General features: G+C 45.4%; 1 protein-coding gene across 3 annotated transcripts in view; it reads left to right on the top strand.

Annotated features, from left to right (window-relative positions):
* Window positions 1-24,169, top strand: part of FARSB (phenylalanyl-tRNA synthetase subunit beta) — a 75,021-nt gene that overhangs the window by 48,964 nt on the left and 1,888 nt on the right. For all 3 annotated transcript variants that reach the window (XM_066345866.1, XM_066345864.1, XM_066345865.1), the window contains one exon: window positions 4,865-5,020. In XM_066345866.1, the coding sequence (XP_066201963.1) occupies window positions 4,865-5,020 (156 nt within the window). The remainder of the gene's footprint in view (window positions 1-4,864; window positions 5,021-24,169) is intronic.

Genomic DNA, 24,169 nt, shown 5'->3' with positions numbered 1-24,169 from the left:
TTTCTCATCTTAAAAAGAATCACTGGGCCCGCTCAGTCCGCTTGCAGAAGCGCAGCCCACCGGCCCTCCCGTGGGTGGTAGTGCGACCTCTCTAGGCGGCTCTGTGCAGAACATTGTCATTCCACCGACACGTGGTGAGCTGTCTAAACGGAATTGTTTGATGGCACAATGACAACTGTTAGCTGGGTTATAAAGAACTGAGTCATTGACAACAAATCCTCATCTTGGCATGAGCGCTCTTATTTTGTGGAGTGCAGTCAGTGAACCTGGTGATGTAACATGGTCCTGGGAATTTCACTGTACCCAGCGGTTTCTCCAGGGAGGACGGGGTGGAGCTGAGTGTGTGGTTCTCTCTTTTTCGGGGCAGCCACAGGAGAGGGACTGTTAGCAAGGTGTGGCGCAACAAGCCTAGGGGAGAGGGAGCTGGGGAAATGTAACAAACCAGCCAATCAGCGGTGGGAGTGAGAGAGGCCACCTCAATAGCAGGTTTAGTCTAATGCTTATGGCGGATCGAGTACAAAGCCCTAAAGGTCAGTGGCTTTTTGTTTTAAATATTGCAAAATTGAATCTAAAAAATCTAAGAACCTACAGCTCATTTGTGTGTACATGTGCTAATAAATGTCCTAAAACTTTTCTTGGGATATAATTTTTTTTTAAGTCCTCTCTTTTTTATTGTAACTCTATTATTCTGATCATCATTTGTCTTTTAATTGTAATTCAAACTAGCTGTAGCTCCTCTTATCAGAATGGTACATTTTACATAATTTGGAGATCAGGGAAGAAGTCTCCCAAGGCAGAGGTTACCAAAACAGAGCTTCCGGTTCATGCTTCTGGGCTCCCGAGTGCTGCCTTTCTGCTGGGCTGTTCTCTCGCAGCGGAGATGGAACAACAAAATAGTTCCAGTGCGTGCCTGTGTGCTCAAGTGGAAGCATGTGACACCAAGAAATGGGGACCACATGGCAGAGATGCCCAGGGGCAACGTCGTGTTATGAAAGGGATAATTTAGTTCTGTTTCATTTCATTTTTCCCCCCTTAGGGAAGGAGAGAGGAAAGGGGAGAGGCAGAGAGAGGGAAAGAGAGGGAGAGAGAGAGAGTTTGCTCCTACAGGCAATCAGACCCCTTGTTTTTGTTTATGCATGTGGTTGGGTTATTGAGGTTTTATGCCTGCCCGATTTTAATAACTAGTCTTTGCCCTTACACCTTCAATTAAAGCTTTCAGATACCAGATTCCTTCATCTTTGCAGATGGAAACGGTAGAGTTGACAGTGGTACTGTATTCACTTTCCCACATCAGCTGACTTAGAATGTGGCCCATTGTTTTGTCATGGCCTTGTTAAATGTTAAATAGTCTTTTCTGTGTGCTCACCTCCCTTGCCAGGCTTTTGTTCATGTTTTCAGAAAATGTTTGTTGAGGGTTTAGGTGTGCTGGCCCTGTGCTGGCTTGGACCCCTATCCTCTCAGGCTCCCTAGAGAGCAGTGCCTGGAGCATGGCAGGTACTGAGAAATGTCACGTGGCAAGAACAGTTAGGTCTCCACGTGTATCAGTCAGCATTTAACTTAGAATGCACTGTCCATGAGTGACAGTACCATTGGTGGCTAGGAACTTTAATTAACTGACATCTAAAAATAGTTTACTCCAGTTGCTTAATTACAGTTCTCAGAAAACTTGAGAAAACTCAAACATCTGTTTATCGTATCAGAAACATTTCAAGAATGGATATCTCTGACTATAAGAGGTCAGTGTATACCCATACATATGTTTGCCCTTGTATTATTTGTTGTCATCTAAATTCTTTGGCGATATAGAGGTTCTATCTGAATTCTTTAGAGATTTAGAATTTCCCCTGGAGAGTGGACAGAGCGTGGATTTGAGAGAGGATTCTGGTCATATCCTGGTTTTGAAACTTACAACTATGTAATTAATTATAGTTAGCTCCAGACAGTTGGCTTCCTTTTGTGCAAAATCTTCCTGAGCTTTTGTTTCTCGATTCTACTTCACAGGGATAATAAAACCTAGCCTACATGATTGTCTTGAGAATGAAATAAGATTATAGATACATTGATAGGCAGGTGCTAAGTACCTGCCATATGGGAAATAGTCACCATTAGTTTCCTTTTTCCTTTCATCCCATTTATGTGCTCATTTTAATATGACTTCAGTTGTTGATACAGTGTCTTAAAATACCCATATTTTATTTGGCTATCTGGAAAGCAAAAGACATTCAGTATGTGTGTCAGTTCTGCAGTGGGAATTGTTCGTCAGAAACCTTCAAGGTGTGAAGTTGTTCTGAAAGAGTCTGGAGAGCCCTGAGCCAGCCGGTAAAGGGACCTGGGTGGGGGGCGTGCGTCTGAACCAGCAGCAGCGGGCAGAGGGGGCGGGCCAACATGGCTGCCTCCCCGGGCTTGTGGGGCGCTTACAGAGTGAGTGTGCAAGGGAAGAGAAGGGTGTAAGTTGTTCTGAAGGAATTTACAGTGGTGATAAGTAGGGGCTGGAAGAGGAGAGGAGGGGGCGGTTCTGGGAGAGGTCCGCAAGGAAGTACCTGGTGCTTTGGACTGGCTGTAGGCAACTGTCTGGGAAGTCCGTGTGTAGCCAGGGTGCCGTGGCTTCTGGGGGCGGCTCTTCTCCGGGTGACTGAGGAAACAGCCACCTGAGAGTTCCTGCAGTTGGGACAGACTTTCAGAAGTGTGAGCTGTCAGTCATTTGTTGGTTTTGGCCCTTCTGTTAACTCAGTGGTAGTCAACCTGGTCCCTACCGCCCATTAGTGGGAGTTCCAGCTTTCATGGTGGGCAGTAGCGGAGCAACCAAAGTATAAATAAAAAGATAGATTTAACTATATAGTAAGTTGTTTTATAAAGATTTATTCTGCCAAACTTAGCCAAAATCCGACATAAAGTACTTGGTAAGTAATTATTATTATATGCTTTAACTTGCTGTAACTCTGCTTTATAAATTTTATAAAGTAAAGTTCCCTACTTTATAAATCACCATTACTGTGGAACCGATGGGTGGTTAGAAAATTTTCTACTAACAGAGATAAGTGGGTGATAGGTATAAAAAGGTTGACTGCCCCTGTGTTAACTGATTAACCCCTTCTTATCTCTTCCTTGCATCCTGCCTACTGTAGTTTAATTTAGGACATCTCAGAATTTTTCCTCTCAGAATAAGTGTGGGGGAACTGTTGCTCAATGTATGCAATATAAAGCAGCTTTTCATTTTCAGTTTGTTCCCTGGTAGACATTAGTTAGTTCTTTCTCTTTTCCTAATTTGAAAAGCGAAATGAAACCAACATTCGTTCAGTGTTTGTGTTAGAGCTGTGGTCTCCCCTAGAATTTATTAAAGGGCCTGTTGATCACCATTGAATTTGAGTCCTTTAGATGCTACACAGTCCTTTAAAAAAAAGTTTTAACATGGGTTTAGATTTTTGTAACCATCATTACAAGATACAAACATTACTGTCACCCTGAAAACCCTTCGTTTTTTCCATTGTAGTCACTTTTTCCCTCCACACCTAATCTCACACAGACACTATCTGTTCGTTTGCTATTATGTAGTTTTGCCTCTTCCAGAACATCGTACAAATGGATTCATGTTGTGTGTAGCCTTTTGCGGCTGGCCTCTTTTATTTACAATAGTGCCCTCGAGATAAACCTAAATTGTCAAGTCTGTCAATAGGTTTGTTCCTTTTCATTGCTGAGTAGTATTCTGTATGGATGAACTGCAATTCATCTACCCAGTCACCCATCAGGGTTCATTTGCACTGTTGGAAATGAACAGTATTTCCTTTTAAAAAATATTGTTTCTAAGTTCTGAATTTAAAAGCAGAATATATATAACATATACTAATCAAGGGGAAAAAATGGAAAATAGGTGAAACTTGGAAAAAGTTATCCCTGCCCAAACATAAACTCTGTTAACATGTAATTGTCTTTTTATTGCATGTGGAGTAGTTTGGCTTTTATTTACATAGTTGTCATTCTTATTTTCATATATTGCTGTTTTTGTTTTAATTGTAAAAAGTGTATATAACATGGTTTAAAAGGATTACTATATGAAACCTATGTACTCCTATTGATTGTCACTCTTAAATTTAATTTTCTAAATAAAATTTAAAAAAAGATTACATAAAGCAAACCCTAGTGTAGCCATTCCATTTAAGAAATAGAATATCGCCAGTATCTTAAGGTTCTTTAAGAGCCTTCCTTCCACATCAGATCACCTTCCCTTTTCCTGGAGTGATCACTGTCCTAACTTCTGAGGTAGTCATTCCCTTCTTTGCTTCCCACTTGTCAAACCTATGGTATATTCTTTCTTTTTCTTTCACTTACTATTTCAAATATTTGCCCTAGCTCTATTATACATCTTCATAAAGATGCTTTTAGCCCCATAGTATTCTGATGAGTGACTGTATTATATGTAGCCATTCTCCAATTTAGGTGGTTTCCAATATCACTATTGGAAATATGCTTTGTGCAGAAATAATATCTTTTTACATGAAGCCTTTTTTTTTAAATTTAGGATTATTTCCTTTGTATATAATATTGTGAGTAAAAGATGATGAAATTTTAAGGTTCTGATGTACGTTGCTAAATTGTTTACAAAGGGTTTTACCAGTTTATGCCACCATGAAGCCTTCTTGTTCTGGGCCAGAAACGAGGGTTTTCTATACCTACCCCATATAGAAACCCCTCAGGGAATGTGATGGTTGAAAAACCACCTTATTTTGCATTTGAGGTCGGATGGTTCTCCATGTGTTTGCCAATAGGTTTCCTCTTTTGTTGACTTTGCCCGAGTTTGTGTTGGGGAAGTCAGATTCTTAAATACTGGTCCAAGTGGACTAGTGACTAATTCTTTTATTTTTTTCAGATGTAGGTGCAAGAAACTACAGGCATCTCTGTGCTGTGTATTACAACAAGAACCCTGGGTTTGAGATCATCCACGGACTGCTGGACAGGGTGATGCAGCTGCTTGATGTGCCCCCCGGTGAGAAGAAGGGGGGGTATGTGATCAAAGCATCCGAAGGTAAGGGATCGCTGAATCCAGAGTTGGTAATAATGTAACGAAGAGGCCCAGCCCTGTTTTTGATAACATTTTTGTTTTGGTTTCGATCTGGGGAGAGGTGGGAGAAAGAGCCTCATTTCAGTTATTTGTTAGTATCTTCTAGGAAATATCCCTTTTTCTTCTACATTTAAAGAAAGCGCTTTTCAGAGCTCTTGCGCTGTGCAGTAGACTTCACTCCAGCGGAGTGTTGGTAACCTCAGGTTCCGGGCACCGTCAGGCCACCAGCGCCATAGTGAACCCAGAAGTCCGAATGGGACGTTGACAAACTAAACTGATGATTTGTACTCAGAAGTCACCTGTCTAGGGCCTTTCATGCAGAAGGGAAGGAAAAAACCCAAAAGTTATTCTGAAAGACTGACATATGTTAATCAAGTCATAAAATTGACTGAGGAAGGGTGGGCATCGTCCTGTGTGAAAGCCCACGTACGGTACAGTCAGTGTTGGAGAGTTTAAGTTAGGCCCACCCATGGGGCATGTATACCGTTAGCATGCCTGTTTCCCATTGTCCGAGGAATTCTGCAATCTTTGCTTCTCCTGTTTCTATACCTTGAGTCTGAGTTTATTTTGTGAGGCAAGAGATCCAGAAACAACTTGAAATATTTTACCACTTGTTCCTACTATACACCTGATAATATTTTATAGCTATATTTGGCTTCTTAAATTTTTAATAGAACGTTCATATTTTTTTTTTGTATTTTTCTGAAGCTGGAAACGGGGAGGCAGTCAGACAGGCTCCTGCATGTGCCCGACCAGGATCCACCCGGCACGCCCACCAGGGTGCGATGCTCTGCCCATCTGGGGTGTTGCTCTGTTGCGACCAGAGCCATTCTAGCGCCTGAGGCAGAGGCCATGGAGCCATCCTCAGTGCCCAGGCCAACTTTGCTCCAATGGAGCCTTGGCTGCTGGAGGGGAAGAGAGAGACAGAGAGGAAGGAGAGGGGGAGAGGTGGAGAAGCAGATGGGCACTTCTCCTGTGTGCCCTGGCCGGGAATCGAGCACGGGACTTCCGCACGCCAGGCCGATGCTCTACCACTGAGCCAACCGGCCAGGGCCAGAACATTCATTTTTAAAGTGGTATTTAGCAGTTACTTGTAGTAGTATGAGGTTGGAGGGACATGTTTTTGTTTTTCTCTTAGCTTTATTTTCTGACATGGTTTTTTGTGGTTGTGTTGGTTTTAGTTTGTTTTTATTTGGAGACTCCTTTGAAAATGCAGTAACTCAGAAATATATATTCCCTTTTAAGTTGAAGATTTCTGGGGTTCTGTGTTTCTGATAAATAAAATTGAGAACTTGAATATTGTTTCCCACCACTTCTCTGATTAGAAATAACCAACGAAGAGGTGTTATGTTTATAGAATTCTAGAGTGTTAGAACTGAATTTTGAGGCTCATCAAATCTAGGGTCTTGGTTTGACAAGTGAAGGAACCCGGGCAGGGCAAGTTAAGTGAGTCAGGCTGGGCCCCACCTGTAGACCAGGGGCAGGGCAGCTTCTGGGGGGCGGGGTACAGAGTCCGGAAGGGATAGTGCTCGACGCTCTTGGATGGGCTCTGGGCGACAGCAAGAAGTTCACACATAAGCAAGATATGGCAGCATCCCTTGCTGAACCATTCTTTTTTTGTTAAGAGCTGAAATTGTAAGCAAGCAGTCTTGTTGGTTTCAGCCAGTGGCTGTTAACAGATTAACTCCTGTCTTCTTCCCGCCCTCTGGTCTGCGATATAGTTCAGAATTTTTTCTCTTATTACTCATTCACCAGTTGACTTTTCGAGAATTCTGCTTTAAGGCCATCTGTGTTAATAACGACCTGAAAGTGGATGTGACATTTTCCAATAATGACCTGAAAGTGGATGTGACATTTTCCTTACCTTCCAAAGTCTCACAGAAATCTTACTACTTTATTATAGATATGATCCTTATATATGTGACTTTTTTTTTTTTATACAGAGACAGAGCGAGAGTCAGAGAGAGGGATAGATAGGGACAGACAGACAGGAATGGAGAGAGAAGCATTAATCATTAGTTTTTCGTTGCGACACCTTAGTTGTTCATTGATTGCTTTCTCATATGTGCCTTGACTGTGGGGCTACAGCAGACCAAGTGACCCGTTGCTCAAGCCAGCGACCTTGGGTCCAAGCTGGTGAGCTTTGCTCAAACCAGATGAGCCCGCGCTCAAGCTGGCGACCTTGGTGTCTTGAACCTGTGTCCTCTGCATCCCAGTTCGACGCTCTATCCACTGCGCCACCGCCTGGTCAGGCTGTGACTCTTATATTAAAGATGTTTCTATAAACCAATGTCTGAATATAATGACTCTCCTGCCTCAATAAGCACCTTAGGTATTTATTTCCCAGAGAGTCCAAGCTCCCAGTCGTGAAGCAGCTTCAGGAGGCAAGGTATCCCATCACGGAGCCTGCAGCGGGGGGAGGGGGGGGACACCACACACCGGCTCTCAGGGCAGCCTGCGTGAACGGGTGCCCGGAGGGCCCCAAAGAAGGGGGAGTGCGACTTCTCGAGGACCTCTGGGAGAGCCTCTATGAGTGTCTGGGAAGTGAGACCTCGGAAAGAAGGATAGGTGGGGACAGAGGAGCAAGGCAGACCGCATGAGCAAAGCCAGGCATGTTGTGAAACATGGCCAAGGGCAGTTTGGTTTGACTATAGAATGAGGAGGAAGTTTAGGGCTATATTCAGAGTTCTGAATGCTACAAGAAGGGATCTTAGCTGATTAGTGGGAAAATACTAAATTTGCTTCTGCCTTTAATTTTTTAAGTAGATGAGTGCTTGCTATGATTAGATCTGTACTGCAGAGGGATTATTCTGGCAGCAATATGAGGTTGGGTTGCACAGAGTAGAGGTGAAGAGATGGTTGAAGGTATAGTGTATACAGAGCAGTTGGAATGAGGACTTGAACTTGAATGTTGGCCATGGCTATACGAAGGAGAAGACTGATTTCAGAAACTTGAGGAAGATAGAAACTGTAGCGTTCAGCATTAGGAAAAGTTCATGATACGTGCCACTTGGAACCTTTGATACAGCTAATATGTATTGATCTCCATTTTTAAAGTCAGATTTTAATCATTCTAAACTTAACATTAATTTGAATCCCATACTTATTTTAGCATCAAAACAATATACTTAGCACCTCATTTCCGTAATATGTAGGTGTCTAGTGTTTTGTTTTATGGTGCATTTGTGTTATTAGATACATTCATAAATTATAACAACTTATGATGTGTTTGTAGATCTTTATGTTCAGTGTTTTAAGCCAATTTGTTACTGTGGTTTTTATTACATATGAGGACAGAGTCAAGCTTATGTTTCCCTTTGAATTCACTTTGACTCATGATAGAATATTGTAATGTTTTAAAGTTTTTCCGTGTATGAGATGTCCTGGCTTTCGGAATTTGAGTAGTGTTGGCACGGCTTCTTTATACATATGGGTGGCTGGGATCAGCACAGATTTCAGTACATCTAAGAGGCTTTCTCTGAAAAAAAGACAGGTGTATTTTCTTTCAGTGTCTCTGTCGCCAGCATTGGCCACATCATTTTTCTCAGAATGCTGTCTGTAAGAGCCATCAAGCCAAAGGGACTCAGTGTCAGTATGAATAAATAGTTCTTTATTTCTTGTAGGGATTTCTAAACCTATTTTGATTATCCCTTGACAAATATGATATTTTTTTATAGTTGAAAGAATTAAAACCTAAAGATGTGGCTTATCAGAATAAATCAGGATTACTTCATAAAATTTCATATACGTATGAGGTTCTATTTATTATAAAGATGTATCTCCTGAGTAAATCTGTAAACAAAAGAATTTGGTTGCTGGGGTGTGCGTAGCTACATCATTTTTTCAAATTTATATTTTGCATGTAGCCTTTTCTGCAAAGAAAAAGTCTTCTGAGTGTCAAAAAGAGTACAGAGATTAAGAGCTACCGTTTCCTCCCACTCTTGATTACTGAGTTGTCTTCTGTTACTCTGGCATATGGCTTACCTTTTAATAATTAAAATCCCTGGTGGCTCTGCAGTTGTAACTGAGCGGAGTCTGTTCACCAGAGATTCCTGCTAAGGCCAGTCCTCATTTCTGTCCTTAATGAACGCCACGCCTTTGCCTGTCGTGTGGCTTTGTCTGGGCGCGGGGAGGAGTGGAACAGAAACTAGGTTCCCCTTTGAGGAACTTGGCCCTGCTCCCTGTAAGAGAAGTCTGGAAACTCATCTGACTGATCGTCACATCGATCCCAAGGAGTTCTGTTGACATTGGCGTATGACCTTGCTGAGTCTGCCGGCGGCCAGCCTCTGCCGACTGGAGCCCTGTGTGGTCGCGGAGCCTTGCGTGGTTTGCCTTTGCTGAGCACCGCGCGATGCAGAACATAAGGCGAGGTGCTGTCGAGTTCCTGATAGAGCAAGGTCAGCTGTGGAGTGGAAACAAAGAAAAGCACCCTTGACGTTTCCAGCAGACTGCAGAGTTCTCCGTGTCTCCAGAGCGGTCCGCTCGAGTGTTTCAGTGGCTTCAGAGCAGATTGTTGCGGCCCGCGTGTGTGCTTTTCTCCGGCTGCTTCCCCTGGGCCGTTGGGGTTTGTTGCAAACTAAATTATGTATGCTAAAATGCGTTTATCCTTTTCAAGAACCACTTCTGGGCAGGGAAAATTCTCCACATTTTGTGTTTAGAACAGTATGTGGTTCCTGGGCGAATCGGTGGCCAAGCCTTTCTTCTAGAAGGCCGTGGGCTCTGCGGGATTGGGCACAGCGGCTGGGAATGCGTTCTCCCTCCTTTAATTTGTCACCCGTTTCAGTTTTGTTTATTTAAAATTCCACAAAAAGCTTTCACTTGAGGCAGGCTCTCTGATGGACTGAAGTTATATAACTTTTAGTTTTGACTATTCTGTGTTCCTGCTGCTCAGAATTTAGTTTGTGAAGTGGAAAAGAACGTTGTAAGTAATAGTCACATAATCCTGCACCATATGTACCCACAGTGGCTTTTCGGTGCCTTCTGTTACAGTTACACCTAATGATTATCAATGTGACCTGTAGGTCATGACCTTTTCCCTCTTTCAGGACACCTGTGAGAGATTTCAGAAGCTAAAAACTACGGGTGAAAACTGCGATGTCTTCCTGGTGTCCACACTGGTTTTTAGTGTAATGTGAGCTTGGGGATATGTGCTGAACAACTTTGTTGAAATAAAGGTGTTCCATTTATGGTTTGATTTGCATAACACGATCTGGACTAGACTGAAGGGATCTGCATGCCAACCATGTTTAGTTACCATCTACAAAGACATTATTCTGTTACAGAGTCAGGTTTAAAGGAAAAAAGGTTTGCAAGTTTTTAAGCTTCCTGACCTTATTATTCTGCATAAAAACAGTACTTATTCTTTCAGTTCCCTATTTTTCATGTTTGAGGCAAGCTTCAAATACAGTTCAAAGAGGGGATAAAAGGCTTGGCAGTGTTGAACACGACAGCAGTGACCGTTACACGGCCAACACAGCCGTGCACCACGGGCTGCAGTGTTGATAAGAGCTTCGGTGGTTACAGTGTTCACCCCGCGGTTACAGTGTTCACCTGGCGGTTACAACAGTGTTCACCCGGCGGTTACAGTGTTCCCCCGGCGGTTACGGTGTTCAGCCGGCGGTTACGGTGTTCACCCCGCGGTTACGGTGTTCACCCGGCGGTTACGGTGTTCACCCGGCGGTTACGGTGTTCACCCGGCGGTTACAGTGTTCACCCGCCAGTCCGCGGGTGTGCTACCACCCTGCTGTTGTGTGAAGATTGTAGACCTAATGCTCTTAGTCAGATTCACTTATGTTCAGGGTGATTTCTGCCTTAGTGGTCCCTGAAATCTGTATTCACTAGTCCCCAAGTGTAAAAAAGGTTGAAAATCACCCGGTTTCCACACTAGACCTTGGCTTTCATTAGTCTACAGAAAGAACGTGGCCCGAATACAAAAGGATACAAAAGAAGTCCATTTTTAGCTTGTTTCAAGGGCCCAGGTTCTGAAAGTTGAGAGGACTTGAGTGTGGCTTTTGCAGCGTGGTGTTTGTCTTCCCTGTGAAGGCCGGGTTCACTCTCCTGGCGCAGTGGGGCACCATTGGCCGTGGTGTTTGTCTTCCCTGTGAAGGCCGGGTTCGCTCTCCTCGCGCGGCAGGGCACCATTGGCCGTGGGGGTTTGTCTTCCCTGTGAAGGCCGGGTTCGCTCTCCTCGCGCAGCGGCACCATTGGCCGTGGTGTTTGTCTTCCCTGTGAAGGCCGGGTTCACTCTCTTCGCGTGGCAGTGCACCATTGGCCGTGGGGGTTTCGGACTCGGTGTGCTGCCCGTGCCGGGCCTGCAGCCCTGGCCGGTGAATTCCGAGCACAGTGTGCTCCGGTAAACCTGCTACCAGCGCTCCACGCGGCCAGGCCAGCTGTGATCCAAAAGGATTAAGAGGATGGATGGGCGGGTAGAGAAACATACACATGTTGAGTGAATCCCTCGGGAGGGCTGTGCACATGGCCCGGAATGAAGCAGGTGCCCGGGGGCACTCACTCTGGCTGTGACAGCAGCCAGAAACCAACGTCTGTCTTGTTCAGCCTCTGATATATGGGGTTTTCTTTCTCGAAGATGAAACTAATCTTAACCTACACGTCATATTTTAATTTCTACCTGCCTGAACTCCTTGGCAGTATTGAGGTGCTACCGAGCTCTAAGATGACTGAGCCAAGTTTCAAACTAACTCTGGTTTCTCTTCAGATCGCATAAATCTTTCGCCTTTTACTAACTTCTAAGTTATTTTAAAATTATTAGTAAAATTATTTTTTCTTTCATTTTCTCTCTCTGTCTCTCAACTGCTTTACTCTTGACTTTTAAACAGTTTGGACGGCTCGCTCTTATCCCCGCATGTACAGTGGTTCTGCTCCAGCCAGCCTCACGTGTTTCCGCTTCATGGGCACGCGTGCGTCCTGCTGCCTCTGCGGCCCTTGCTCACCACTGGCATTTGTTTCCAGTTTGCATTTTTACAGCTAATGAAGACATTGGCTATTCCCAGGGAATATATTTTAGAGGATTGGTTTTTTAAATGTCTTCTGGGCCTCCATTAAAAAAAAATTGTATATATACTTCGAACAAAGGGTTCCCTGTCTTAAAAAGAAAGTTTGAAATCCACCCTTACAGTACTTCCATTCTTTGGGCACAAGAAGATATACTGGGCTTATCTGGAACTTTCCACTGCTCTGTTTCTCCATCCTGGTTCTACTTAGCTGGGAATGGTGTCAAAAAGCCAAGATTTAGGGTGTGTTACTGCTGTAAGGGGTAAGAGTTGCTATTCACCTGTGTATATGCATATATCTATATATATTTTAAAGATTATAAGTCCACAACAATACTTCCATTTTGGCCCAGACCTTCAGGGTTCTTTCCAGTTTTCTCCTGTTCCTATTTATACCTCCTTTCTCCAACAGGGAGAAACCTGGCTCTCTTTATTTCTAATTTATTTACTTGATCAGTGCCCCTGTGTGTGACCTAAACTCCAGCTCCTCTGCATATTGGCCCTGCTCATCACTCAGACTCTGACCAACTCAGGACCGCAGCCGCTCACCTGTGGATGTCTTCCCCTCCCCCTCGGGCGGGACACCCTTGCTGACTTTTCCTCCCCCTTCTGGATCCGGTAGGGCTGAATTGCTCTGGACGAGAAACGGAAAGGACTGTTTAGAGTCTGGCAATGAGTTGATCACTTTGAAGGCTCTTGTTCAGTGAGTGGCAAGTGATGTAGAAAATACATTTCTGGGCTCATATGTAGTTTCTATCTCAGATGCAAGAATGGTATCTGTTGTAGTTTTAATTGGATCTCCCTTACTATGAGCAAGTAAACACATTTCCTTTCCTGTGAACTGCCTGTTCATATGTCTGATTATTTTAAGTTTGTTGGTATTTGTCTTCTCTATTTTTAGAAACTTTATCTTTTGTCTTCTGTTATGTTTTTTTTCTTTTTTAACTCAATTTGTTGGAGTGACATTGGTTAATAGCATCATACAGGTTTCAAATGTAGATTTCTCTGATACCTGATCTGTGTATTGCATGTGTGTCCACCACCCAAAGTCAAGTCACCTTCTGTCACCATCACCGTATATTTGGCCCCTCCTTCTCCTTTACTCCCCACCCCCTTCCCACTGGTAACCACCACACCATTGCTGTGTCTGTAAGTTTCAGCTTTATGTCCATATGAGTGAAATCATAGAGTTCCTAGCTTTCCTGACTGACTCATTTTGCTTAGCATAATATTCTCAAGGTCCATTCATGTTGCAAATGACAGCATTTCATCTTTTCTTATAGCTGAGTAGTATTTTTTGTTTTTTTATCATAAAGATTTTTTTAAAAAGCATATGGTAATTTTCATTCATCAGTATTGCTTCAGGATTTGTGTCATACTAGGGACATTTCTCCCGCTTTGTGATTAAGGAGGAATTCCCGTGCTTTCTCTAGTGCTTAAATGGTTCATTGCTTTCCATGTCAATGTCTCACCTGTTTGTAACTTATAGGAATAGGTCCAGTTTTATTTTTTTCTATATGCTTTGCAGTCTTTGTTATAAGACTTTATTTGAGCCAAATTGATAACATTCTGGGGAGCAAGATCTCAAATGCTCCCACAGATTTTTTTTGATACACATTGCTTTCAAATAATTGTTGACTTTTTTTAATGGTACAGATACTCAATTTCCTAAACTTACCTGGTTTTATGGTAAATGCTTTTTGAAATTCATAAAGGAATAGATCTAAAATTTCTTGAGAAACATTTCAAGAAATTTGCAAAAATGCATCAGCATTGCCATGATAATCTCCTGATCAGCCCATCCCTTTTACTCTATTTGCAGTCCTTCACAACATTAAAGTAAATTTATTTTATCTGTAAGTAAATTCAGATCATTAGAAATAGAGGTAAGACTTTAGTCATAGAGTAGGTATAAGATTCAGAGAGACTCTGAAAGGAAATCTTTATGCCGTATCTAGGAAGTTTGTACAGTATTTAGCTGATGCTCTATTTGGATGTTGGATTTTTTATAACAGTTTCAATAATACATTATATATAAAAATAAGCATCCAGACCCCATTTGCAGCGGAGCTGGAGCAAACGTTGGTATCCGCCGTCCTTTCAGAGCACGTGGCAACGTAATAACCAGGTTTCCCACCCACAGCCTTTGTTTGGAGTGATGTACTTGGGGCCAACTTTCTTTTTGTCTTCTAGCTTTGCTTCTCTTCTTTGTCCTTCAGAATAACGAAGTCATTCCACTGGATCCCAACGCCTTTTCCACAGTCTGCTTTGCTCTCTCTTTGCTTAATTGAACCAGAGAGGTAGTTTGATGTAGTAACTCCCTCTGTCAGTAGCTAATAGCTTACTCACCATCTGTTATGATTTATCTAGAGGAAATTAGAAACTTAAGAAAAATTACTTTTGACCACCATTTCCCCAATATTTCTAACAAACAAGAATCGGGCATTTATTAATAACTAACGCATGCTCTGATTTTTTAAAATATTAAGCCATAATCTGTTTCATTTAAAAGTTAAATTGCATATTTACTGTGGCCTTTGGGGGCAGCGGGAGGCACCAGATACGGGTGTTTGTCCAGAGGGTCCTTCATCTGCAGTATCGTTCTCCTCTCCCACATTCGGCTCCACTTAGAGACTCCTCTCTGCCTTCTGGCTTAAATTTGTCTTCTGTATGTTATATCATTGCAAGAACTGACCTTCACTGACAGTGTTCCCAGTACGTTTATGGATGAGGGGCAGGCAGTTGAACTTCAGTGAGCCCCACTTGTGGTTTTGGTCTTGACAAGTTATTTCACTTCACTTTGGTGTTGAATAGCCGTATCTTCATCTTGACCAGTTTGAGAAAGAAATTCTAATAGTCACATGAGTGTCTTGAGCACCCTCTTCCTCCTCCTGGACATACCTCTGAAGCACCTGCTGGTTCACGTGGGTCGGGAACATAATCTTCCTGCTGAGGGTACAGCTAGGCCAGCCGGGCCACCGTGAGGCCGGCAGCTGGCCTGTGGAGCCCTAGCCGTCTGCACCTGGCCTGTGGAGCCCTAGCCGTCCGCACCTGGCCTGTGGAGCCCTAGCCGTCTGCACCTGGCCTGTGGAGCCCTAGCCGTCCGCACCTGGCCCGTGGAGCCCTAGCCGTCCGCACCTGGCCTGTGGAGCCCTAGCCGTCTGCACCTGGCCTGTGGAGCCCTAGCCGTCCGCACCTGGCCTGTGGAGCCCTAGCCGTCCGCACCTGGCCTGTGGAGCCCTAGCCGTCCGCACCTGGCCTGTGGAGCCCTAGCCGTCCGCACCTGGCCTGTGGAGCCCTAGCCGTCTGCACCTGGCCTGTGGAGCCCTAGCCGTCCGCACCTGGCCCGTGGAGCCCTAGCCGTCCGCACCTGGCCCGTGGAGCCCTAGCCGTCCGCACCTGGCCTGTGGAGCCCTAGCTGTCTGCACCTGGCCCGTGGAGCCCTAGCCGTCCGCACCTGGCCTGTGGAGCCCTAGCCGTCCGCACCTGGCCTGTGGAGCCCTAGCCGTCTGCACCTGGCCTGTGGAGCCCTAGCCGTCCGCACCTGGCCCGTGGAGCCCTAGCCGTCCGCACCTGGCCCGTGGAGCCCTAGCCGTCCGCACCTGGCCCGTGGAGCCCTAGCCGTCCGCACCTGGCCCGTGGAGCCCTAGCCGTCCGCACCTGGCCCGTGGAGCCCTAGCCGTCCGCACCTGGCCTGTGGAGCCCTAGCCGTCCGCACCTGGCCTGTGGAGCCCTAGCCGTCCGCACCTGGCCTGTGGAGCCCTAGCCGTCCGCACCTGGCCTGTGGAGCCCTAGCCGTCCGCACCTGGCCCGTGGAGCCCTAGCCGTCCGCACCTGGCCCGTGGAGCCCTAGCCGTCCGCACCTGGCCCGTGGAGCCCTAGCCGTCCGCACCTGGCCTGTGGAGCCCTAGCCGTCCGCACCTGGCGGACTTGCAGCCTTTTTGTGTCTTCCTGGTTCTTCTTCCTTCTCCTCCCCTCCCCCTCCCCCTCCTCTAGCATCAGGCACTCTCGTTTTTCTCCTATACCCTTTTAAAAATACTTCTTTTCAAGGAAGGATCTGACTTCAGTTACAGTTGATACATATCAGTGTGAACTTAAAAGATGCTCTAGTTTTCAGCCTTCTTTTAAACGGGAAAGGAGAAAAGTTGGGTCCCTTTATGAAAGTTTCAGGTATTAACAACAAGGACGGTTAATTCAGTGGACTAGAATCACTGACCCAGCCCTTGAGCCCACCGTGCTAACAGCCATGCATACTTGGAGGGCCAGCCTCATGTGAAAAGAGCATATTTAGGAAGAGGTGAAAGAAGAAACTTGGGGAATAACGAGAGTGCCCAGTATTTTAGCAAATACAGCCAGTAGTTATTTACTTGCCTTACTTGAAACAGTAAGCCATGTGATTGTCGTTACAATATTCTGATTTCTTCTGAGCGATGTCGAAGCCCATAAAGCGAGAACACTTGAGCAGAACTATAAGATAACATGCCTTGCTCTGGTCAGCTCCACGGCTTCCTGTTGTCTTCTCTGTGAGGCCTGCTTTGATGTGTCTGACATTCATCTGTGCCCGTTTTATCAATATTAATAACTATTAATATTAATAATAGTGTTATTGACAGTGCTGTCATCTTACCCCTAGACTTTGGCACTCACCTTCCAGAAGAGGAAAGTTCCTGGCTGTTCTCTGAACCTCTAACGGCACTGAGCTTGTGAATTGCATTCTCTGAACAGAGTGTACCTCCTGGAGCTCTTTTCCTAGGTTGCTTTTTATTTTTATTTTACGATTTTATTTATTGATTTGAGAGAGAGAGAAGAGCGTGAGGAGCAGGAGGCATCAACTCATAGTCGTTGCTTCTCGTGTGTGCCTTAACTGGGTTTTGAACCAGCGACCTCAGCATCCCAGGTGGATGTTTTATCCACAGCCCCACCACAGGGCAGGCACCTAGGTTGCTTTGAGACCTTTTTTTTTTTCCACCAGTGGAACTACAAAAAGAAGGTGGTAGTTGGTACTGTACAAGGGAAAGTAGTTTTTAATCAGTGTGGTACAAGATGAGATCAGTAGAATCTTACATTATGTTTGTGATTTGTTGCTACCACCATTGTCAGAAGTCCATTGTTTAAGAGGTTGATATACATAGAATGGGCTATACAATTATCCATATATAAATATATATATTATTTACTTATTTATTTTTAACCTGTGTGGTACTACTTTGGGCAAAGGGAAAGAAACTGAGGAAGAGCAAAAAATTATATGTTATAGAATTTCTATTGATAATAGTGGATAATTAGAAAACTCCAACATAAAATGCTTAAAGAATCATTTAGCAAACCACGACATAAATATAATGGAATGTGATAAAAATGTCTTGAGAAGTGTGACTGTACACCAGGTTGAAAAAGCAGATTCTGACATAGTATAGATGCTACATTTTGTTAAACTCTAGGGTGCGTGATCCACCGCAGTGTCACAGAAATAACTCTGGGTGTCGCTTCAGCGTCCTTCTGTTGTCGTTGCCCATGTGACTTAGGACGGAACCCCTTGCTGCCAGTGTGTTCACCTGTAAAACAGGAGACTGTTAGCATCAGCCTGTGTGTACCTACCGCAGAGGTGCGGGCTGCAGACGTGAGTTTGGGAGAACACTTGGAGTGGGTCTTTGCGCTCTGGAGCACACTCAGGGTGAGAATTAGGTATGCCCTTCAGAAAACTGCCAGTGGGTAAAAGCGTGACAGACTGGGGTTCAAGGCCTGGGTTCTAATCTCAGCTCTGGTGGTCTGTGGCGGTGTGGTCTCCTGAGCGTCTCTGGTGGCCATTTTCTCACGTCTAAGATGAAGGTCGCCTCCAAGGCCATTTCCAGTGTGAAGATTTCTCAGGAGCTGACCTGTTTCAGAAGCAGTGTCTGCCACAGGCACCAGCCTATCAGCTCCTTCTCTTCACTTCTCACTCTTCTCTTTGTTTATTTCATTTGAGACCAGGAGAGGTTTGTAAACATGAGATGGACAACTTGACCAAAGTTGTGAAAACATTGTCCAGTGGGCCTTCCGCGCTTCTGGGCCTCGCAGAGAGGTGCGTGCCGGTGGCTGTCCCGCGGGGCCTGCTCTACAGCCCCACTGTTGCTGGCCGCGGGCAAGCTCCCTACTCTCCCTGTGCTGGCTTTCCCCTCTGTGACAGGCCTGTCCCTGGGGGCTGGCCGCGGCCTTGACTGCAGATGGGAGGGTGTGGAAAGCAGGGCCCTGCTTACTGGTGTCGTGCTTCTCTCTCTTCTGCACGCCCTGCGTGTCGGCCGAGGTCTCAGTCTGAAACTAGAACGGATGCTGCCCACAAAAATTAGGGGATATTTCAAAATGAATATGAAGCAATTAAAAGAAAAGAAGCATTTGATTTTCTTTTATTCAACAAGAACATCAGAAAAACAAGTCAAAGAAAGTTGTTTGATTATGCAAATGAGATGCAAACCCAACTTTTATTTCATTGGTGGAAACGCACTGGACAAAAGGCTGAAAGTACTGGAGTGTCTGCATGTTCCCTGGTCCCCTCATTTTTGTGAGCAGCGTATCTGAGATAATCAGTGTTCAAAGTTATGTTTATTCCAGTTGCCCAGAGGTCTCCATTGAATAAGTTGACTAATTGGAAAATTGTAGATACAGTTTCCTTTACTCAGCATTTCCATTCTTTCCTTAATTAGCCCTACAACAGTCTCATCATTATTTTTTTCACTCTAGTTGTGGAGAAAGTGATAAGTCACTCACATTTGGTTGGAGAAATAGTCCCTGTAAAGGTTTTTTATGGGCTCAAGACTAGGAAAGGAGCATTTTATTGGTCCAGGAAGTCAGGATGATCCCATAGGTTTTATTTTTGAAGTTATTATTCTAAACCTGTCCTATGAATAAATATCCAAGAAATGTGAAAATGTGGGAGGATAAATGATATGTCAGATAAATGTAGGATGATGACATTATTTTAAAATAGGAGTTTTCAAAACAAACCAATCGATAGACCCTGAAGGCACTTTATAACCTGGAGTTAAAAATCGTTTGGTTTTACACATGTTAATTTAAGACTGATTTAAAATTGCCATTAGATGGATGACATTTAAATTCCTGCAACATTACTGACCTTCGGATTTTGAAATACGAGTATGTGCGTATGAGAGAAACATAGTTAAAATTAGACTTTAAAAGTGATATTAAATGTTAAAAAGGGACAGTCATGGAAATGAGCTATAAACTTCCCTACACAAAGGAAAACTGGGAGATCCTGGAATTGATTCTAAATATTTAGTCATAAGGCAGCTGTGAGGATGTGTTCTAAAAGGCTCTTTATCGAAGACGTTTTTGCACGAGGTAGAAGACGAGGCTGCCGGGGCTTTGCCGGCCCGCACCGCCTTGGTGGAACGTGGCCGCACCGGCGTCCCCCGGGGCCCTGCAGTGGGGCTGAGTGGGCGCAGCTCCCGTGTCAGCTTCCTTGGCTTTAAGAGTTAATCTAAGAGTTAATCGTGTCTGCAGGTGTGTGGGGATTAGCACTGTAAAGTTGTGTAAGGGGTTTTTCTTTCTTTTGATCTTCAGAAGGGGATGAAAGATAGCCATTAAACTCAAGGGATTAGGTCCCCTTTCTTTAAAGACATTAGGTCCCGTAAATATTTCACTTCAGATGTAAGGTGAAGAATTGTATACATCTGGAGGCTGGGGAGGGGGGGATGGGTGTTTTATATTACGAGGTAGAAATTATTCTGTTAATCTCTACTTACAAATTAAATGATCTTTGCCGGGAAAACTTCTTCCAACCTACAGTGTACTAAGATCTGAAAAAATGTGTGTGCTTCTACCTTGGTAGCTACGCCAGCTTTTCCTCCTCATACTCCCAAACCCTTTCCTTTCCTTTTATAAGTTGGCGTCTTGCCTGACTTGTGCCTTGCCCCCTGGGTCCCCTCTTTGTATAATTCATTGGTGCTCTCAAGACATTCCGGGTCTAACGCTTTGAGAGCAACTGCTTTAAAAATGATACCATGCTCACGTGTCTGGTGGAAGTGTCTTCTGTGTTTTATAAAAAGCCTTATAGGGTTGAAGTGTTGGCAGCAGCATTAGTTACGGTTACTACATCCTCAGGAAACTGGAGGAAAACCAGGAGAAAGTCCCAGGCAGGAAACTGGCTTCCGTCCCATCCACGCTGCCTGGTCACCCTCTCTGTCCTCTTCTCTCCAGAATGGGCCATGGAGTGCTAGGAGTTTTGCTTTTTGTTTTCTCCTTGGTGTGATTTTCTCGGACGGGTTGTGGGAACATGGAATGTTTTTATCTCTACATATTGCATTAGAATTAGGGTTGGGGGGACAAGGGTGGGGTTTGGGTCAGTGCCAGCCCTCGAGTCAGCCTGGTAGATGATTATTCCTTCCTCCCCCCGTGTGGCAGAGGCAGTCACTTAGCACAAATGTCCAATACATTCAGTTGGCCCAGTGGCTTTACTGACTCTGTATAATTCTGGGTTTTATATTTTTCCCTGAATTTGAGGACCTATGTGATTGCTGGTATTCCATCAACCTCCTGATTGCAGCTTCTGTTTTTTGCTACAACTATAATGTGATGTACAAGTATTCCTTTCTCAATGTTTCCCACCCTCTTAATTTTGTTCTTATCTTTTTATTGTAGAAAATGTGGGTGATGAAGTACCAGATCGCGGGCAGTTGTGATGGGTGTTTTTGAGCCCCAGAGCATGTATTAGTGACGTGCAGAAAGGGAAAAATACAATTGTATTAGTAGATGAGTTTTAGAGATGTGCTAAATCAAGTACTGAATGAATTAGTTGAGTATAACTCATGGCAGGGGGTTAAGATGAAGGAATTAAGTCTTATGCTTGGTAACACTTGGACCTTTCAGGCTAGGGGCCTGCTCAGTTACCGCCTTAAGCTTCTACTTCCGCTGCTTCACAGACTTACAGGAATGAGTCTGTGTGGAAAGCTTACCCACACTTTGGTCCTGGAATATTACTCTGAAAAGAGAGACGGGGCAAAAAGAAACTGTGGAAGGTGTTTGGCAACGAGCAGGAGAGGGGCTCACAAGCTCTTTGAAGGTCAATTAGCCAGAAAATGTGCTCAAGCTGGGTGTTGTGCGGGATAGCCCCCGGACACTACCCCCAAGGTCCTCAAAGTGGCCCTGCTGTGAGAGCACAGGGACAATTACAGACCTTGAGGATGTGCTACAAAAGCTTTAATTAAGGGACTTACTTACACCCCACTAAGTTCTGGAAATTAAATTCTTGTTTGTGCTTAACTGATGTTTCTTTTGTCTGGGCTTCCACGTGTATTTCAACAGAGAGCACTATTTGCCCCAAATCTGTTTCTGTTGGCAACCGTTTTCCTGGGACGCATTCTGGTAAAGCCGAGTTGAGTCGGGGGAAGGGCCCAGGCGGAAGGCCGGCCGAGAGGCGTATTGCTGGGGAGCATTTTGGGCACAGGTTGAAAATTGTACATCTTATACCAGGAACTCTGAGCTTAATCACATGGAAAACAAAAAACAAATATACTTGGTAGGATTTGATTTTTAGAATTCCCATTCACAGGGCAACATGCTTTTCCTTGAATTGGCAACTTGATGACTCTAGACACAGCGGCAGGCTTGTTCTTTCTCCAGAAATATCCTTGTTGCTGAGACAGAGTAGCCTGGCCACTAAGCCTGGACCCACCTTTAGATTCCATTCAGATGTGGCTTCTTTTAAGGCTGGAGAGACTCGAATCTAAGGCTCAGTCCTAGCTAGGGCATCGTGCTCGCGTGGGCCGGCCTCCGTGCCTCTTCGCTGCCCGCCGCTGCCCGGCCTCGGTGCCGGCTCGGCCGTGCCCCCTTCCTCCGCTGCCCTCGGAGCGGCTCCCCTCTTCGCTGCCCGCCGCTGCCTGGCCGGCTCGGCCGTGCCCCCTTCCTCAGCTGCCCTCGGAGCAGCTCCCCTCTGCCTGCAGAGTTTGCTTTGAACCATCAAGGTTTTTATTTTTTATTTTTTATTTTTTTGGAAACGGGGAGGCAGTCAGACAGACTCCCGCATGCGCCCGACCAGGATCCACCCGGCATGCCCACCAGGGGGCGCCACTCCGCTGTAATCAGAGCCACTCTAGCACCCGAGGCAGAGTCCACAGAGCCATCCTCAGCGCCCGGGCCAACCCCGCTCCAATGGAGCCCCGGCCGCGAGAGGGGAAGAGAGAGACAGAGAGGAGGGAGAGGGGGAGGGGTGGAGAAGCAGATGGGCGCTTCTCCTGTGTGCCCTGCCGGGAATTGAACCCGGGACTCCCGCACAACCAGGCCGACGCTCTACCGCTGAGCCAACCGGCCAGGGCCAAACCCAAGGTTTTGAACTGGCGACCTCAGTGTTCCAGGTCGACACTTTATCCACTGCACCACCACAGGTCAAGCCTCCATTTTCAATTTTTCTGAAAAAACTCCATACTGTTTTGCCTTTTGCTTACTTTTGCTTTTTAAAATTTTTATAAGATAGGCCCTGGGTGGTTGGCTCAGTGGTAGGGCATCGGCCCGGCGTGTGGAAGTTCCGGGTTCAATTCCCAGTCAGGGCACACAGGAGAAGCGCCCATCCGCCTCTCCACCCCTCCCCCTCCCCCTCCTCTCCGCCTCTCCCCCCCCCCTCCCGCAGCCAAGGCTCCACTGGAGCAAAGCCGGCCCGGGCGCTGAGGATGGATGGCTTCTTGGCCTCTGCCTCAGGTGCTAGAATGGCCCCAGCCGCCGCAGAACAACGCACCAGATGGGCCGAGCATCGCCCCCTGGTGGGCACGCCGGGTAGACTCCAGTCGGGCCCATGCAGGAGGCTGTCTGACTGCCATCAAGGTTTTTAAAAAGCAGTAAGCACAGCTGGTGTTTCTTAGTAATTTTAAATTTTCTTTCTGTGTTTCTAGTTCACATACAACATCAATCAAGTAGTACATTTTGGGGTCCTCTCTGTCCCCCTAGAAACCTGAAGGCGGTTTTGTGTCTCACTTTCTTCTGGAGACGAGAACTGCATTCCCTCAGCCTTGCTCTCTCTGAACAGGAGTCAGAAAGAAAGTCCTAGTGTTGCTGTCCTGACCTGACCTTGTTAGAGATGAAAAAAGGAACAATGGCAAGAAAAGTGTAAATTGCATCACAGGTTCCAGTGTCCAGTTATGGGTGAAGTGGAGTTTATACAGGAACCCCGTTACTCCTGGTGGGTGGGAGGAGCGGGTGGGCGCTGGTGAGGGGCCCTTGGTGCCCGCTGCGTTGGACACGGCTCTTCACAGTGATGGCGGCTGCCCCGGGCGGCTCGGGGTGCTGTAGAGTGACTCGGGGCGTGGGCTGGGCTGACAGTTTTTGATATTTACGTCATTTAGAATATTCTCATACTAGGATATGTTTTTAAATAATGCATAATATGAAGTTCAGTTCTCTTTGTTTTTCTTTGGAAAGAGGGAACATTATAGTGGTAGGAATATTTTTGTTTAACTGCAACCTGACTGGTTAACGACCTAAAGCAAACAAAGTTTGGTCCGAACCCCTGCAGGGAGGTGCGGCTGGCATTGCCCTGCCAGCTAGCAAAGAAGAGCTCACTGAACCTGGCTACAGAGTGCTGGTTCAGAAAGTCGTTTCATGAAGTAAAAATCCGAACTTCTTTTCTCTTAGGCTTTATTTTTGCTAACACTATCGGAACTGGCACATCTGGTTTAGATTCTAAAATAGGCTGAATCCAATCAAATTCGAATCTGTAGATAAAAGGAAGTACGATTCTTAAACATCGATGAGAATTCTTAAACATAGCAAGGTTATCAGGGAAGGTTTTGAATGGCCTTGAAGAATGGGCGGGTGCCTTTCACCGAGCGGGGGCTATGCAGGTACAGTTCTGCAGAGAGGGGACGGGGGGGGCGGGGGGTGACGGGATAAATGACTTCTCAGCAGTCCTTTCTGTGAGTCGGGGTCATACCACTCACCGTCAGTAATCCCATCCAATCTGCACTTACTGGTCACTGGAAGATTTCTGTCATTTGGAGGAGGACTGGCATTGTCTTTTTAAGCTGAATTTTCATTCGGCAGAATTGAAATGTGCTGTCGTTGTCAGGCTTAGCTGCTCACATCTTGCCGACACCCCATATATCACCCCGGTTGCTTT

Source organism: Saccopteryx leptura, chromosome 7 (genome assembly GCF_036850995.1).
Source record: "Saccopteryx leptura isolate mSacLep1 chromosome 7, mSacLep1_pri_phased_curated, whole genome shotgun sequence".
In the NCBI taxonomy this organism is placed as follows: Eukaryota; Metazoa; Chordata; class Mammalia; order Chiroptera; family Emballonuridae; genus Saccopteryx; species Saccopteryx leptura.
The sequence above is the reverse complement of the archived record's forward strand: the minus strand, read 5'-3'. Positions and strand labels throughout refer to the sequence as shown.